We start from the raw sequence: 20,065 nt of genomic DNA, 5'->3' as shown, positions 1-20,065 counted from the left end.
GGAGTTTCTGGCTGCAGTCTACATGTTTCACTGTTACACCAACCAGAAGACAGAAATGCTTCAGAAGTTCCTTAGAAATGGTCTTTGTATTTATCCTTAATCTTTAGTATCTTATTCATCATCATCCACAGATATATTCTTTTTGGATAAATTTTTGTGGAGAGTCATGCAGAAATCCCTCGAAAGTAAAAATGGCCACCTGGACCTGTTTGTTCGCTTCCTTCATGGTCTCTTTCTGGAGTCCAACCACAGACTCTTAGGAGATCTGCTTGGTCAGACAGAGACAAATACGCAAATAAATGACAGACTCATAGACCTTTTCAATTCAAAGAATTCAATTCAAACAATGACACTAAACAGCTATAGAAAATTCAGAGGCCTGTGGGGTCAAACAGAGGAAAGACCCAGAGCATTATCAATCACCCAGCGAGTCATCAACAATGTGACGAGAATGAACATTTACAACATGTCTCCGGACAGAAGCATCAACATCATCTACTGTCTGTTGGAGATGAATGACTGCACATTGCATCAGGAAATCCAAGAGTTCCTGAGGTCAAAGACCAAATTAGGGAGAGCCCTCTCGGAGTCACAGTGCACTTTTCTGGTCTTAATGCTGCAAACATTTGAAGAGGTTCTGGATGAGTTGGATCTGTGGAAGTTTAACACAACATTGGTGGGAAAATGGAAATTGATTCCAGCTGTGAGGAACTGCAGAAAGGCTTGGTGAGACAAGGTGTGATTAACATCTTAAATCAGTGTTAATTAAGCTGTTCTGTTTTTATTGTTTTGTTTTTTTTTGTGGTTGATTATTTTTCTGTGTGTGTGTGTTTTATCTTTTTTATTTATCTTTTGTAGTGATAAAAGAATGAGGGTATTGCATAATGTACAATGATATAAGGCTAAAGGTTGTCCTTGTTACAGAAATTATTGCTATTATTTACATTTATTTTGCCTAATCCATTATTTGAGAAAGAATACTGTTAGACCTGGCCGCTCCCTTAGATAGTGTGAGGTTTTCGGCCATTCTGGGTGGGCTCAGCATAAGTGGATGGATGCAGTAATAAAAAAATGTGACTGTGGTTGTCATTGTTGTGGTTGTTTGTTTTGTCTTTGCCTTGTTGTTGCCTTGAGTGTTATTGACTAAGTTTTTAGGTGCAATGTCATTTTGGGTGACTTAGCATCAGAAGGCCACCATTGCATCACTTTTTCATACCTAATTCAAATCTACATGATTATCATGTCTGCATTTGTACACCTTTGGGCCTTTAGGGCAAAGGACAAGGGAGTGAACTGATGAGGACATCTAGTGGGCAAATAATATAAGATAACCACAGATTTGTGCGTGAGCACCCCATTTCCACATGAAATGTATGAAAAACGTGCTATCTTTATAACAAATTTTTAAAAATGTATCTGTCATTGTAGACTTTCTGGATGTCAACTGTCACTGACTCACTATGAAACCATAGCCTCAGCTCTAAAGGCCAAGAACTCCCATGTGACAGAGCTGGACCTGAGCTTGAATGTGATGCAGGATTCAGGAGTGGATCTGCTGTCTGCTGCATTGAAGAGCCCAAATTGTAGACTGGAAACTCTGAGGTCAGTTTACTGAATGTGCCTTAGTTTGAAGTGTTAAGCAAGTCCCTTATAAACTGACACCTATGCTGTGTGATGAATGTAATGTCCCCTGTCTCTGCCCCCCTCCCCCGTGGTGATGCATTGGATATATTTGTGGCCTAGTGTGATATTTTATGTGTTAGTAATCTCTGTTTTCAGTACTTTCAGTACTGGTTTTCCTTTTAGATATGGCTACTGAAGATTACTTTTAGTTAGAATGCTCTGCCTCCAGTGTCTTTCACATTGGGTCCTTTACAATCCATACACCAAACCAGTAGTCGAGGATAAAATCAACAATTCTGTTTTCTAGGTTAAAAAAAGAAAAGAAAAAGGTTACCTCACAGTAATCTGAGATAGGAAAACCTGAGGGCCATATAGCTTTTGTTCTTCAGCATGTAGTCTGTGTTTGTGGCAATTGAAGTCTTCTTTCTGGTTAGAGGACTGTGTCAGATGTCTGAGAGTGATTTGATTTTGTTCTTTTTGATGAGCTTCTAATTTTTGTTGTCATCATTTTGTTTTTAATAACTTGATATTGGAAGTAGCTTTGCTTTCTCTTTAAGTTTAGTTTTTAATTGTAAACAGAACCTGCTTTTTCATGTGGACTTTTTAAACATTATTATTATTGTTACTTCCCCACATTACCGGGTCCCACGCTAACAAAAGACTCTTTTTTTTTCTTCCATATACAACTTAGTTGAGGTAAGTGTGTTTGTTTGTTTGTTTTTAATTCAGGTGTCCTATGGCTTCTTATTTTTATGGACAATTTTGCTGTGTTCAAAATTTGTCGTAGTTTAGGGTGAAGAATGTAGGTGTCTGTCACAAAACGGCTGTGTGTAGGCAGGAGAGGACCCAAATGCAAAACTCACCGAGATGGAACGTGAACTCAAAAGCACAGCTTTATTGCTGAAAACAAGGCCAAACGATACAAAACTAAACTTGGAAAACTAATAATAAATCGTACGCGGGGGGGAGGCTAATCATACACAGCTATGAGGGAGGACGCAACACTAACAAAGAGAAACACAGGGCTTAAATACACTGAGGGATAACGATGGAAATGAGACACAGAAGGAGAGCACAGCTGGGAGTAATTGGACTGGATAAGACAAGGGAAGCAAAACTAGAAACAATGACATGAGACACATACCTTCAAAGTAGAACAGTAAACACACAAACTAAACTCTAGACATGTAAACTTGACTAGACTGGGGAGACAGAACATAGGGACCTGGAACATGGGAGAGAAAGGCACAGTAGACATAAGACAGAACACAGGGGAACCATCACACAAAACCTAAGAACTAAACCCGTGACAGCCGTAATTGAAACCTAGGGAAATGACAATAATCAAAATGGTACAACCAAGGACTCAGAAAATTATATAAATATATATATATACACTGTAAAAACTGTGATTTTGGTTAATTAGTATCTAATAGGAAAGTAATAGTAACTATTACTCAGTAAAAACATGTATGTGGTGTTTTAATTAAATCTAAACAAAATTAAACATTTTTGAGATGTTCAGTTATTTAAATTTTCACAATTTTGTTTGGGGTCAATTAAGCAATAGTTTTGTTGAGCAGATTTAACAAAAATGTATGAGTACCGTGAAAAATGAAGAAATCTAATAGATTTAACTAATGAAAGCATTTTCATTTCAATCATTCTACACTTCCGCCCGTAGTCTGCTGTGCCATGTGCAGGACACACACGGTTCAGCAGTGGATGATCTCCATTTTGTCTGAGGTGAGATTATCTTAATTTGTATGAATATACAACACGTTTTAAACAATAACGTATAGCAGTTTTAAGTTAAAGTTCTAAACAGTATGATACGTCAAAATTAGATTAATAATGACCACTGTAATGACAGTATCGTATTTTTACGCAAAATAGCACGAAGTGGACTGTTAGCATAAGATCACTTTCCAAGCTTTTGTGGCTGTGTTACTTCAGAGCTTTGACTAACCACATGTTTTATCATATTAAAACATATATTAATGATGTATTTCGATGGGCTGTAACCTCACTCATTTACATCACTCAGTGATGTAGTTAAAAAAAATTGTGCGGGATTTTGTCAGTCACAGTTTTTTGAAGCTTTTGTCTCCACGCAGTGTTTTTCAGTTGTGGTAATTAAGCTAAAGTGGCTCACTCCAGCAACATAACTGGTTTACATTTTCATGCTGTCGGAGCCCTGTGACTTTAGTGCAGGCACAGCTCACATAGAGGGATGATGCGAGTTTTCAGGTAAACTTGGTTGGTGTATCAGGCTACGTCCACACGTACCCGAGTATTTTTGAAAACTGAGATTTTTCTATGCGTTTGGACCTTTCGTTTTATATGTGAACCTCACCTTTAAAAATTTTAGTATTAATTCAAATTTGTCTTTAACAATTTGTGTGTGTAAAATTTTTACTTCAGAGAGTGTGATTGTTATTAATGTTGTCTGCTTTTCAGTTGCTGGAAGATCCCTCAACCTAAATTCAGCTGATCAGTATGTAGACTATGAATTTTAAATAGGTTGTGATGGATGATTGTATTAAATTAAACTACTAGTTTTGAAATTGAAGCAGAAGAAATTGACTAAGTTGACCCTATTTAATATAAGTTAACTCTGCCCATTTACATTTTATTCTAGGTTGAACGAGATAGAGCTCCATGTAATCACTGATGACCAAATCGAGAAGTTGGTTCTTCCATCAGGGATCCCACCAACAGAAAAGGAGCTGCAAAGTGTTGTGAAGGATACCTTTGGGATTTCAAACGACTTCAGTATTTTAAACCAAAATTTCAGGACTACTTCACTATTCGCAGAAGTGACCAGATAAAAGACAAAGACACTGATCAACTGTCAGCTGACTATGACTCATCATCCAATCCAGTTGTATCCAATGCAGACTCTGCTGCAACCACTTCTCGGGACACCATTATTCTCAAAAGGCAGAACTTTGTGAGACCTGGCCAAAGCTGTTCCCTATTCCACAGTCAGCATGCAAAACTGAAATGTAACTGGAAAGAGCCACTGAGGAGTATAAAAAGAATGGAAATCTTCTACTTTTCCAAAGTAAAGACGGACCTTCTTGAGGAGTTGGCTGAAACTGTATTTCTAAGTATGACCTATTCTTCCTATTATATTATTATTATTATTATTATTATTATTATTATTATTATTATTATTATTATTATTATTATTATTATTATTCCAAGCACTAGTGAAGAATTTCAGTGCATGCAATCTAAATTAATCAGAAAAATGTTATATTATAAATTTTGTATACATTTTATATTCCACAATAAAAACAATTACTGTTTGAATGTTCTCTTTGTGAAATTGATTCATTTTACTCAGAAAAGTTAAATTAATTTGATTTTCTCTTACTATTCAGTCATTATTTATAAAGTTTAATTGGAAAATTATTGAATCCAATTTGAGTTTTACTTAAACACAAAAGGTTTTCATTTCTTTGTAATGGATATTTTAGTCATTTTTTTACTAAACCTTTGCCAGATTGTTAGTAAATTCAAAGTAATTTTTCCTCAGATATTAATTTAAAATGAATTAATTTTTTGTTACAATTATGCAATTTTAACCTTCAATTTGAGATTTTGTCCCTAAAGCCAACACATATTTACAAGTGAATGTATATATTGTAATATATCTATATCATGGTTAAAGCACTTCTGGATGGATGCAAACTGCATTTCATTGCCCTGTACCTGTGACATGTGCAATGACAATAAAGTTGAATTCTATTCTATTCTAAACTGAAGGATTCAGATGTGGAGCTGCTCTCTGATCTAGCCAAAAATCCACACTGCAGACTAGAGTGTATGAGGTCAGTAGAGGGTGTACTCCATCTTTGCTTCAGAAGTATTGTGCTAAAGAAAGTTAGTATGAAAGCAAAACTCCTGTGTTTTCTGTAAAACTTTTCAGTGCCTGCTTGATTCATTGAAGATGTAAGAGGAGACAGACGACATTCGACCAGTCAGATGAGCCAAAAATCTTTTTGTGATCAGGTGTTTAAGTTCTGTGAAGATAATTAGTGTTGTGTTCATGTCTACAAGAAATAAAGCTGGATTCTAACTGACAGCCATACAATTTGAATCAAACTCTCCAATCTGATCTCACATATTTTTGTATTCATTTTAACACCAGATTAGCTTCATCTTCGTGACAGGTCTGAGATCAATTTGACTGAAGCAGAGAAATTAACTGGGTGCTATTTAAGAGTACATTTATTAGCATGCAGAACGGAAGCTCTGCTACTATTTTATATATATTTTATATATTAAAAAAATTATATATATTTTATATATATTTGTCCTTCTCTTAGGGGTTTCATCCAGATAACTTCAGGGACAGTCTCTGTTTATTAAAAAGTGATGCAGAAATAGATGAGATGTTCATGAAAACACAGAGAGCCATCACTAAAGTGTTGGTACAGTAATAAAGTAAGTATAAAGTATAAGTATAAAGTGTTTCTAGTTCTGCATATTAAGTCCAAAACTGAAGGCACGCAGCTGCTCCACCACAACCAAGTCCCTGCTGCTCTTTTTGCTGGATTTCCTGCAACACTGACTGACAGCTGCTGAAGAGAGCCTCTGTAAACACTCATTTATCATCTCTGTTCTTTTATCCTTTGTTCTACAGCTGGAAGTGAAGTTACCAGGGCTAAGAAAGGACAGCAGCAGCTTGTGTTTGGGGAGATGTTCCAACTGGTCATTGTTACTGGGAAGTGGAGTGAAAAGCAGAGTTTAATCCAGCAGTGACTGACAGAGGAATGAGAAGCAGTTCAGATGACTGTTAGTGCTGCAGAGTGAACTGCTGTGGGAACAGCTCTGCTGTCAGACACAGCAGAGTCCACCATCATTCCTGTGTCTCCCTCAGCAGTATGTCTGGACTGCTCTGCTGCTGCTCTGTCCTTCTACACACTATCTGCAGACACACACTGACTCCACCCCCTCTGCTCCATATTCACCTGCATTTTATTTCATCTATTTTATTCATTTAAGTATTCTTTAAAAAAGTCTCTGCAGAATATTTCTGTTTATGACACAACACTGAGAATCAGTGTGCTTTGAACTAGTGTAGGCTGTGGTTGTGGTTGTAGTGTTTTGAGCTGCAGCTTCACCCTGTGGAATGATGGGGAACTGTGGGGAATATTCAGTTTATACTTCAGAGCTTGTACAGTGGTGTGAAAAAGTGTTTGCCATTGCTTTTTCACATGGGGCCATGTAGATTTGAAAATTTTCCCCCCTTAATAATACACACCTTCATTTAGAAACTCATTTTGTGTTTACTTGTGTTATCTCCATCCATCCATTCGCTTCCACTTATCCTTTTCAGGGTTGCGGGGGCGCTGGAGCCTATCCAAGCTGCCTTAGGGCGAGAGGCAGGGTACACCCTGGACAGGTTGCCAGTCTTTTGCAGGGCTAACACATGAACAGAGACAACCATTTGCACTCACATTCACCCCCACATTCACAATTTAGTGTTTCTAATTAACCCAACCCCACTGTTATGTTTGTCTAATATTTAAATTTGTTTAACAATCTGAAACATTTAAATGGACAAATATCCAAAAAGATTAGAAAATCAAATATGCAAACACTTGTTCATACTACTGAATTTGCAGATTGTCATTCCTGTCAATGCAGGATTATTTCGATTTTCATTTTATTTTTCCAATTAGTTTTTATCTATAGTCTCTATAAATATGACAACAGCTCTACCAGCAAGTTGAGCAGTGAAACAGTAAGATTCACAGCAGAAGAAAAGGACAGTATGAAAGCTGGCTTTTTTCATATTTAAAAATTTATACGATGTCAACTGTTTTATAACAGGAAATAAATAGTTATAATATTGTCATGGTTACCTGTTGCCTCTTTACTCACAGTTTACTAACACATAATCAGATGTGCCCATTATATTTGTTCATCTTAATGTTTAATTTTTGTACCATCATCAGTTTTACTTGTAAATTCTGATGCTGTGATAATATGTATTAACAATATGCTAAGAAAAATGATTTAATTTTGAATAGTAATGATTATTTAATGATTTTCTTTTGGGAAACGTTATCAAAAATGACTCAACAGTCACTACTGCAAACCCTGAATCTGAATTTGAAAAAAAAAAGTGACATTATAAATATTTGTGACTTTGTTAAACACATCAATGTGAAAAAAGCCTGAGAGCCATAAATGTTTGTCAGAAGAAAATTGTATATAGTGTGATCAGCTTCATGAAATGTGTTCTTTTATTGATCACTAAGCAAATGTCTATGTGACTTTTGACATGAACTCTTGTGTGATAAACAACTAACAGCTTCCTCTTTTCTAAGAACATACAGTCTTACAAAAGGGGAACCTCAGCTCTGAGTTCTTAGAATAAGTCCTCTGTCAGGAATAATTGGTAGAGATGAATATTTACAGCTCCTGTGCCAAGTGCATAAATACACGTAGCTCTTTCACTTTGAAGTTGCAGATATTGACTATATGAAGCTTCGGGTGTTTCAGTAATTTTACAAACAACCTACACAGGTAAAAATCCTTTTGAGAAAACAAGATTACCAAATGTCATTAATAACCTCTTACAGACAGGTCAGACCTGTCTGTAAGAGGTTCCTATTTTTGTGGCTTTTATGAGCTGGAAGCCCAAATTATGTACAAATAAACAACTAAGTCCTTAAAATCATTTAAGTTGTGGGCCCTGAGTCTATAATCTATGAAAGTTTTTTTGAATGGAATTATGGAAATAAATATACTTTTCCATGATATTCTAATTTTTTGGAAAGGCTCTGTTATTCCATTGTCTTTGCGCATGCTGGTATTGTCTGTTGTCGACTGTGTTCTGAGAGCAAAGAAATAATTAGAGCCCAATTCCTTGTACTTGTGCACATAGTTGGTCAAAAAGTAATAATTGTATATATTAAAATAAGTAAGAAAATTTATGTTTTGCTAAATTATTTTATTATTGTAACAAAGCTTTTTGGCAATACCCCTTTTTTTATTCATTTATTTATTCTGTTTATTTCCCCTTAAATTGAGCCTTATTTGTAAGGAAAACACATTTCTGGGATGAGCAGCGGAGATGAGTATGTGGGCCGTGCCCATGAATGACTTGACAAATCTCTGCCAAACATCTTGTTTTAAGCTTCTGGCAGCTGACAATCAGGTGATTAGCATGGACTCGGCTACAACTGTCAGTTGTTGTCTCCTCTAAGCATCCCACGTTTGACTGATCTGGATTGAGCTGGAGCCACAGAGCAACTTCAAGCTGGTGTTCCACAGCAGCATCTCCAAACTGAAGGTATTATTTGTATTACTATTTCATACTTTACACTCCTGGTGATGAAGCAAAGTCCAGACAGCCAGAGCTAGAGTTACCTTGTAGTCTCTTATAGTCACCTATATTATATTATATTATATTATATTATATTATATTATATTATATTATATTATATTATATTATATTACATTATCCATTTTCTTCTCCTTATCCAATTTAGGGTTGTGGGGAAACTGCCATAGGGCAAGAAGCGGGATACACTCTGCACAGGTCATCGGTCTGTAGCAGGGGAACACAGACCAACCATTCACACTTACATCTACAACACCTACAGCCAATTAAAATCACCAGTGAACCCAACAAGCGCGTGTTTGGACTGTTGGAGGAAACCAGAGTACCCGGAGAGGACCCAGCCAGACTCCACACAGAAATATCAGCCATGATGGTGGATTATATGATATAATATGATATGATAAATACATTCTGGGATCAGGCTAGTGACTGAAAAATTACAATTTTATTGCAGTCATTTAAAGTAAAACGATGTTCTGGGTAAACGATTTGTTGCATTATTGCTAACATAGGTTTTTATAAATGTAATTCTATTAATCGCTAAACAAAATAATGGCGAAGATGACTGAAATCATTCTAATAGTATTGAGATTAATTTGAGCGCTGATATTCTTAAGGACGAATCCTCGTCTCCTCTCCACGCCTTCTCTCCTCCCCTTCGTCTCTCTCTTCATCCTCCACCTGAAGCTGATGTGGACACAAACACTATTCTTCCTTTGATATCAGAGGGAGAGAGTCCTCTGCTTTTGCTCGCATCTAACGCGGTTGGAGAACAACTCTTCGTTTTTCGGCCAGGCCGCTTTAGGGCACGGCAGGGCGGAGAAGGAGCGACGCGGGGTTCGGTGCCGGAGCGGGTCTGCGGAGCTCTGGCAGCGGCTGCTTAATGAAGGAAAGAGCCGCGGGCTGATTACAGCACCGAGACAAGCTGCAGGAGGAAATCCGAGGAGCTGATTCTTTCAGAGTGAGCTGCAAAGGAGCATTCACCATGTTTCTGTCCGTGTGTCTAATATGGACACAGCTGCTGCTCACAGGTAAGCGCCTGCTGTGTGTTACTTCACAGTGATCCTGTTTCGGTGATTAAATATGTTTCTACAGTCCAGCCTGTAAACATGCGCGCAGATGGTGCTCACATCTCCTCTAATGTGCGGTTTGCTTGTTTGATAGCTGGCTGAAGGTCTTCCAGATAAAATAAGAAAGAAAAACTGCTAGCGTCCTTAATAGGATTTTACCCAGTGCAGGTGATGTTATATCAACTGCAAATACATAGTTTAAGTCCTTAAGCTGACATTCCTCAGAAGAAGTGCTTAAGTCTTCCACAGCATGTGTGCTGTACACATGTAGAGGAACAAAAACATAGAAAAGACTTTTAAATATTGTCTGTACAGAAGTGTTGAATATAGATGACTCTATTGCTGCAAATACTGCAAAAATAGGCTATGATAGAACCCATTTCCATTGCTGACTCCTATAGTTTTCCAGTATTTTCTAGTGCAGATGCTATATCATTTTCACAGAGCAACATTTTAATAGTTTCTGTTTAATAATGTTAATCCCAGAATGACACACTGAAGTGGGGTACTGTGATTTTGAGCATAGCATTTTAAGACCTGTGCTTGAAAATTTTTTTTCCATTTAATAATTTCTGTATCAAAAGGATTGCATTTAAAAATATTCCATTTCTATAATCGAGTCATCTGAAGCTGCGGCAGAAGGTGCTGGCATCCTCACTGCACCTTCCCGGCTGTTTTAATGACGCAGTTCCTGAGCAAAGTCTCAAAATTGAATCTAGGTCAGAGTAAACCACCAGACTGTGTCCCCACAAACCTGGGCTCCTAATTGGCAGCTGGACAGCTGCTGTGTTTTACACATGAGGTTGTATAGAAATTCAAGAAGATCGATGGCTCCCACACTGCAGGGATTCACTTTTACCTGTGCACCACAGACGGATGCATTTCAGTATTGCTACATGATATGACTGGTAGAAGCAGGTGCTGGGCTGGAAACAAGCGCACAGCTGAAGAATAAGATCAGCTACTGGCTCACTGCAGGGCTCCATTTTTACCAGGCTGAGGTAAAACTGGAGCTCTGCAGTAAGTGAGCTGTGGAGCATTTTCCTCTGTTGTGAGGTTGTTTTGGCACAAATGCTGCCCTTTTTGGCATGCATATGTAAGTGCTTTTCTTTTTTGTAAACTAGAAACTTCTCGGTTCAGATTCCTCCAAGTACAGTTAGGTTCCTGCTGTTTAAAGACAAGTTTTTAATTTGGCTAAAAATGTATCATTGCTCCTTTGATTTGGCTCCATACGAGCATCCCTTTGACTTTTCTGTCTGACAACGGGCATGAAGCCTCCTGGGGGAAATGAAAGCTCCTAAACAGGAAGAAGATTGCACTTTTGTTTTCCTGGAAGCTGCTTTTAGATTTCCCCAGGCAGGTGAAATGGATGCTGCTGGAACGACTGGAATAACTCTAATAAAAGGTAGAGGGAAATGGGTTTGCTTTTTGAAGTAGGTTAAGAGTTTCATAGGAAAGGTTTGGTGTTCTTCGTTGGGTTTCTCCAAATTTGAGAATGGATTTAGGAAAGGTCTAACCAGAAGAAGGGGACTCAATCGGGATCCAGAAATTTCTGAAAGGATTCTTTACCAATACAAGAGAGTGGGCATGATTAAATAAGAATGACAGAAGAAGAAAATATTACAGACAAATCCAGATCCAGATATTCGTCTTGTTCCAGGGACTTAGCTCATTCATGTTCTGAAAAGAATTTTACTGCCTTAAAAATTGTAAAGAGTCCTGATTCTGCATCACTGCTTGGATGTAAACAAAGATGGCAATAACATTGATATCTCACACCTTGAATGGGATTACTATGAAGCTTTTAAGGCAAAGAAAACTAAAAGTAAGCACTTTTGAAACATCTTGACATAGGAACACTGAGATCTCCTGAGACGCTGGTATTGTGCGACCACGTTGGTTTGAGACTGATGGAGTTTTGACTATAGTGTGAGATCTGTAATCTTCATAATTTGATATTTGAGAGGTACATAGCTTTTTGCAGATTTGTGTACATCACCTGTTGGATGAGCACTTTTTTTGTCTTCCTTCTTTTGGCCCTTTCAGGGCAGATCAGTGTTTGGTGTCTGTTGATTTTGGCAGACTTTGACCACAAACAGTTGTGGTCTCTAAAGCTAATTGGAGCCTGTTGTGGCCTTCTTACAAGTATCTGATCAACAATATGACCTATATGCAGTGAAATTGTAGAATTTTATTTGGATGTTTTCCAACCTTCTAACCAATTTTGCTCACTTCGCTGATAACCTTGCATGGCACTCATCACAGATATGGTGACTAGGTCCAATAAAACATGATGGAGGCCCAAATGCTAAAGGTAAGGCTTCAAAATGCGGAGCTCAGAAACAAAAGGGTGATGTCACAGTGGCTACATCCATCTTTTCTATACAATCTGTGTTATAGACCCCAAATGTTCCAGTGGGTACATTCCTACCCGCTGCAGTGGGAGATTTTTTTTTTTTTTCAAGACAAACATTGGATGGAAATAAAGACAGAAGACAAACACGATACTTAACTTGAAACAGATTTATTTTACAGTAACAAGAAGTCAACATCCTTGTGTCCTTGTTTTTTCTCATTTAAACCTGTTAATGAATTTTAATAGTCATAACTTTAAACATCTCTCCTCCTCTCTCACACACGCGCATACTGAAGACTTTGCCCTTGCTCTAATTTGACCTGTGATTTGCTGGTAGTCTCATGGAAAAGAGGCAGAGCCGGCTCCTCTGTCCAATCCGAGCACAGCTCAACTCAGCATTGTGCATGGCAACCAGGAAGCTGTCACTAGGGAAAAAGATGCCAAACAGAGACGTGAAGAGCCATGTCAGCTTCCCGGACGCCTGAAAGGCCTGCTTCAGTTTTTCATTTCAGCTGAGACCTGATTTATTGTTGCAGCTTCCTGTTGCTGTTAATGTTTTACAGCAAAATTCAACATGTTTCTTTTATTTTTAATGAAACCTACTTTCAGACATGTATTTTCCAGATAAAATTGAGACTATATCAGGTCTCTGTTCCTGGTTTCTGTCTGCATTTGTTGACTCACAGAAAACAGGTTTTTGGCACCGATACAGCAGAGAAAAATAATGTTTGCAGACCGACAGCAGTCGGAGGACACCTTCTTTTCCGTGTCTTTGCTGCCAGAACAAACATTGGAGTCTAGCAGACGGCCGGACGAACAGTCTGTCAGCTCAGGCTGAAGCTGCAGGAGAAATTTCCAGCATCATCTGCTCACTCCTCCTCCTGCAGACAGTGAAAATAACATAAGTGATGCAAGCTAGCGTTATAGCTAGGCAGCAGAAAAACCTAACAAATTGACTTTAATAAATAAAAAGATGGACAATACACAAGTCTATCGCTGTGAATATACAGAGTTTCATGCACTTGGCCTCTTGTGTTGGTTAGACATGATTAGTCATATTAAAGTTTAATTCTTGAGACTGATGGTGAATTATGCAGTGTTCGTATTTATCACAGATGGGTGGGTTCAGTCAGTGCACAGGGGTTTCCTCTCAGCCTGCCTGCAGACTCATGAAAGTCTCTGTCCTGCCCAATGAGCTGGGATGGCAGAGGTAGACAGATGGGATCTCCTGCACTCATTTTGTCTGCTGCTTTCTCTTCATCTCTGTGAGAGATACTGAATGTGATGTGTTGGAGAACGACATGATGAAAGATAAGAGGCATGAGGAGGACACAGCAGAGGATTTTTACAAGAAATAGATTTTTGAACTGTAAAGCCTTTGTGCACGTCTTCTTTCTCAAGTCTCGAGTGAAAAGCTTTGGATAAATGCCAGCACACAGATTACTTTGAAATTTTTTTTTATGAGTAATTAAAATCTACTAAAGAACTATTAACATTAATTTAAATTAGTTATTGTAAAATAACGCTCATTCTCTGAAATTATTTTAACTAGCAACTGATTTGACGCTTTCCTACTTCTGTGGACATTATCCACATCTTTACAATAAAAATAGAAAAAGTATTTTTATTTGTGAAGTCCAAAAAATTGCTCATCTAATTCCCACTTATGTCAAATGTGTCATGTTCATGGTTTTGCAATTAATAGTTTTGGTCTCTTTAGCTGATTTTATCCATCATAACAAATGTAAGGAGGTAATGTTTTTATAACTCACCTGTTTAAATCGCATTAACCTTTAAATTTGCATCATGGCAAAGTTGCATCGGGGCGATCAACTTTGGGAGTTGGGAGTTCGTCTTGTAATCGGAAGGTTGCCGGTTCGAGCCCCGGCTTGGACAGTCTCGGTCGTTGTGTCCTTGGGCAAGACACTTCACCCGTTGCCTACTGGTGGTGGTCAAAGGGCCCGGTGGCGCCAGTGTCCGGCAGCCTCGCCTCTGTCAGTGCGCCCCAGGACAGCTGTGGCTACAATGTAGGTTGCCATCACCAGTGTGTGAATGTGTGGATGACTGGATATGTAAAGCGCTTTGGGGTCCTTAGGGACTAGTAAAGCGCTATATAAATACAGGCCATTTACCATTTAAAGGCGTGGCTTTGTGACTGACAGGTGAAGTGTGACTCAGACGGCTGCTAGCTGAGTGCTAAGCTTTTCCAGCATTTTTAGTGCAATTATCTGACCAATAATATGTCTGCTGTCAGGTTAAATGCACTAACAGTCCATTCAAGAAGGTTGTGCTCCAGTTTATGTGAGTAAGGAGGATTTATTTTAGATGTTACTTAGTGCTACCTAGTAAGCTCTATTTGTGCATTGCACAGACCTGCTAGCATTAACGAATATGTTCGTTAATCTGGTCACTTCTGGCTCCAAAAAAAAAACAACATGGCGGGACCCAAAACACTAATGTTGAGGCTTCCAAACCAATGGATGAGGTATAGCTTTAGAAAAATACTTTAGTTTAAGACTATCCACCATCAGCCAGCAGGCCACAGCCAGGCTCCACCATCAGCCAGCAGGCCACAGCCAGGCTCCACCATCAGCCAGCAGGCCACAGCCAGGCTCCACCATCAGCCAGCAGGCCACAGCCAGGCTCCACCATCAGCCAGGCTCCACCATCAGCCAGCAGGCCCAGCCAGGCTCCACCATCAGCCAGCAGGCCCAGCCAGGCTCCACCATCAGCCAGCAGGCCCAGCCAGGCTCCACCATCAGCCAGCAGGCCACAGCCAGGCTCCACCATCAGCCAGGCTCCACCATCAGCCAGCAGGCCCAGCCAGGCTCCACCATCAGCCAGCAGGCCTAGCCAGGCGCCATCATCAGAAATTCCGCTTCCGGGTCCCTCGTGGTGGCCGCCTCGTGCTCTCGCTTCAGTATGCCACCCAAGAAAGAGGAGGTTGAGGACATTAAAACCTCCCTCGGAGCGCTGTGCGGAGACGTGGCCGCAGTCAGGGCGCAGCAGGAGCTGCTTCTGGAGGAGGTAAAACAGCTACGCCTCCAAAATGCCGAGAAGGACAGACGGATCATGGATCTCGAGCGGCGGGTGGATGAGCTGGAGCAGTACACCCGTACGAACGACGTGGTCCTCAGCGGTATTAAAATCAAGCCGCGCTCATATGCGCGCGCGGTGGCCGGGAACGTCGGGGAGCCCAGCGACGAGGAGACCCGCTTGGTGGAGCAACAGGTGGCGTCCTTCCTCCAAAGCAAGGGGATAGAGATGGACCTAGAGCACATAGAAGCATGTCACTCACTGCCCAGGAGGAGTGACAGACCGCCGGCCGTCATTATGAGATTTGTCAATCGGAAGAACAAGGTCGCACTGCTGAAACAAGGACGCAAACTGAAAGGCACGGACGTTTTCATTAATGAGCATCTGACACGAAAAAACGCAGACATCGCGAGGAAGGCAAGGCAACTGAAGAAGAACGGTAAAATACAACATACATGGGTAATAAATTGTAAGATTTTCATTAAGCTAAACGGGACACCAGAAGAGGCAAAAGTACTGATAGTGAGGAACATGGAGGATCTGGACAAGTATAACTGACACCAATGTATCAATTACACCAGGAAATGACATGGACACGTTGAAATCAATTCTTCAACAGAAAGTAATTGATCTAGATTGTGAATATAAGGAGCATAATATAATAGATCCAGAAATAGATTCTGAAAGTAACTTTCTCTCTACTTTTGTTAAAAATTTTAATTATTTCACTCAGGAACAATATGAAAAAGAAATTAACCTAGACGGGAAGCTCTCATTAATTCACTTTAACAGCAGAAGTATGTACTCTAATTTTGATTTCATTAAGGACTATTTGCAACAATTTTCTCGCCCCTTTAGTGTTATAGCCATCACTGAAACTTGGTTCAATGTCGATAAAGGAATAGATTTTTGTTTGAATGGATATGATTTAAAATACATGAATAGATTAAATAAGGCGGGCGGCGGGGTTGCTATATATGTTCATAACTCTATAAACTATAATGTTGTAACAACTATGTCTATGGCTATTGATGGAATTTTGGAATGTTTGACTATTGAGATTATGAATGACAAAAAGAGAAATGTTATAATAAGTTGCATATATCGGACACCCAGTTCAAGTATTGACACTTTTAATGAATGGATAGAAAAAACGTTTGCTTCGGTGAACCAAAAATTACTATTTATCTGTGGTGATTTTAATATTGATTTGCTAAATCCAACAAGGTTAAAAGCCATTGATGACTTTACTGACACAATGTACAGCTTATCACTATATCCAACAATAACAAAGCCAAGCAGAATAACTTCACATAGCGCCACTATTATTGACAATATTTTTACTAATGTCATGGATTTCCAAATTAATAGTGGCCTGCTTGTCTGTGATATAACTGACCACTTACCAGTTTTTACTTTGTGTGACTGTGATTTAAAAAAAATAGATACCAAGATCATGATAGCAAAGTGAACAATAAATGAAGAAGCAATTCATGCCTTCAATTTCGATTTAGCACAACAAGATTGGAGTTCGGTGTATGAAGAGTCAGATGTGGACAAGGCTTATGATAATTTTCTAGATATTTTTACTATGTGGTACAATAAACATTGTCCTGTAAACGAACACATGACAAAGAAAAAAAAGATAAAAAGTCCTTGGCTCACAAAAGGAATTATTAATGCTTGCAAAAAGAAAAACAATCTGTATAAACAGTTCATCAAAGTAAAAACAAAAGAAGTGGAACAAAGATATAAAGCATATAGAAATAAATTGACTGATATTATAAGAACGAGCAAACAACTTTATTATAGAAGAAGATTATATGAAAATAAAAACAATATAAAAGGAACTTGGGATGTGTTAAACAACTTAATTAAACAAGGATCTTCTGGAACATCATATCCTGAATATTTTACTGATGCAAATGGTGAAAATCACAACATGAGTAATATTGTCGATGGGTTCAATAAATTCTTCATAAATGTTGGCCCTGAACTAGCAGCAGACATCCCGTGTCATAAAAATGAAAATATCAGTAATATAAAATCAAATCCCTTTTCACTGTTCCTCTCAGCTACAAATGAGCAAGAAGTAATAAATATCACATTAAAATGTAAAAGTAAGTCTTCAATGGATTATCATGACATAAATATGTCTGTAGTTAAACAGGTTATTCTGAATATTGCTAGTCCCTTAACATATATCTGTAATTTATCATTTCAGTCTGGTTGTTTTCCAAAAAAAATGAAAATTGCGAAAGTAATACCACTATATAAAAGTAATGACAAACACAGTTTTACCAATTATAGGCCTATTTCTCTACTGCCTCAATTCTCAAAAATTCTAGAAAAACTTTTTAATTCAAGATTAGAAAAATTCCTTGAAAAACATCAAATAATAAATGTTGGTCAGTATGGTTTCAGAACGCAAAGAACCACTTCAATGGCGATAATTGAGGCAGTAGAAGAAATTACTGATACACTGGATAAAAATAAATATGCAGTTGGTATTTTTGTTGACCTCAAAAAGGCCTTCGACACAATCAATCACTCAATTTTACTGGATAAATTGGAAAGATATGGTATTCGAGGGAAAGCTGGTAACTGGTTAAAAAGTTACCTAACAGGTCGGGAACAATATGTTAGCATAGGGCATTACCATTCAGAGAAACTTGGTATTACATGTGGTGTTCCCCAAGGGTCAGTGTTGGGACCAAAACTTTTCAATGTATACATAAATGATATTTTTGATGTTTCTCAAGTACTTAAACTCATACTGTTCGCAGATGACACCAACATATTTTTCAGTAGCGATGATTATACTGATCTTGTAATGACCGTAAACAGGGAGCTAAAATTAATAAAAAAATTGATGGACATAAATAAATTATCATTAAATATAAATAAAACTAAAGCAATGTTTTTTGGTAATTTAAAATATAATGTAGAATTACCAATTATCATTGAAGGTGTACCAATTGATAATGTGAGTGAAAACAAATTTTTGGGAGTCGTAATTGATAATAAAATTTCATGGAAACCCCACGTCAGACACATAAAAACCAAAATTTCCAGAAGCCTCGCAGTTTTGAACAAAGTGAAACCATACCTTGATAAAGATGCACTTCGTACTCTGTACTGTACTCTGGTTCTTCCATATCTTACATATTGTGTGGAAGTGTGGGGAAACACATATAAAAATACAACTAATCCATTAGTCACAGTACAGAAACGAGCACTGCGTATTATTCACAAGGCTGGTTATCTAGATCATACTCACAAATTCTTTCTTCAGGCAAAGTTACTTAAATTCCAGGATCTGGTTAATTACAATACATCCATAATTTTTTATAAAGCTTTTACTAAACTTTTACCGGCAAATTTACAAACTAGATTTGAAATTCGAGAAAAGGTTTATAATGTGAGAGGCTTTGGAGAATTCAAATTACCCAGAACTCGAACAACCCGTAAAGGTTTTTGTGTGTCTGTATGTGGTGTGAAAATCTGGAACAGTCTGAGTTTACAATTGAAACAATGCAAAAATATTCATAGATTTAAATTTCTCTACAAACAGTTGGTCTGGTCACAGTATACTCAATGATGCTTTTAGTGTGCTCTGTAATGTATGTTCTCTTACCATTGCTGGTATGGATTCCAAAAAAAAAAAAAAAAGAGTGTGCGTATGTATGTACATATATGTACATGTGTGTGTAGATATATATGTATGTATATGTATGTGTGTTTGTTACTTGTAGTTATTACTGCCTGTTACCTGTGGTAATGCAATTTATAATTTATATATTCTGTATTCAGTTATGAAGGCTCTAATTGTTGTTTGCGAGCTGCCGTTTAGATGCTTGTATGTGCCGGGGCTGTTGATAGGTCTGTATGCAATGATGGGCGTAGCTGCGGGAAGTTTGTTTTTTTTTGTTGATGAGTGAGTATAGGGGTGGGATTTAATAAGTTTTCTTCGTCCCACTCCTTTTTCAGGCAATTTTTTTTTTTTTTTTTGTTTTGTGCATTTTATGTTCAATATAGGTATTTGTTGTGCCTGAAAATGAACAAATAAATGAAATGAAATGTGGTGTGGTGCACCTCAGGGTTATGCACTGGGTCCACATCCACTAAGATTATCTCATACCACTTTCATAGAGATTATATTCAGTTGTATTGTATATGCTCGTATGTGAAATCACATATGCTGCTGCACTGAAAGTGCTTCCTCAGGGTTTTTTGTTCCTTTTGCCATGATAATTAAAGGGCGATGGTGAATTACGCAGTTCATATTTGTCACAGTTGGTTGGGTTTAGTTGGTGAGCAGGGGTTTCCTCTTGCACAGTCTATGGCTCCAACACTATACCATTGAGATTAAAAAGGTGCATCATTCATTAGAGCAGCTTCAGTCCGAGTCGATGCAGGAGCATAAACCTGCTCGTCTGACGGACTGTGGAAATTATCCACTGCAGGAATTCTAAACTAACTCTCCCCCCTTCTCTCCACAGAATCATCTTCCAATGAGGCCTCACCTTTCCGCCACTTGGGTCGTTTCCCTCCATCTCTGTATGGTCATCAGGATGTGAACAAACTGCCAGAGTTCCAGCACCACCTCCATCA

General features: G+C 38.3%; 1 protein-coding gene across 1 annotated transcript in view; it reads left to right on the top strand.

The window, feature by feature from the left end:
• Positions 1–9,255: 9,255 nt before the first annotated feature.
• The window catches only part of LOC113008972 (protein tyrosine phosphatase receptor type R), a 39,445-nt gene continuing 28,635 nt past the window's right edge, over positions 9,256–20,065 (top strand). The window contains exons 1-2 of the mRNA XM_026146958.1: positions 9,256–10,020; positions 19,954–20,065. The exon at positions 19,954–20,065 is cut by the window's right edge and continues 163 nt beyond it. Of these exons, the coding sequence (XP_026002743.1) occupies positions 9,975–10,020; positions 19,954–20,065 (158 nt within the window). The 5' untranslated portion in view covers positions 9,256–9,974. The remainder of the gene's footprint in view (positions 10,021–19,953) is intronic.

Source organism: Astatotilapia calliptera, chromosome 17, assembly GCF_900246225.1.
Source record: "Astatotilapia calliptera chromosome 17, fAstCal1.2, whole genome shotgun sequence".
NCBI classification, from domain to species: Eukaryota; Metazoa; Chordata; class Actinopteri; order Cichliformes; family Cichlidae; genus Astatotilapia; species Astatotilapia calliptera.
This window is presented reverse-complemented; position numbering and strand designations above follow the sequence as displayed.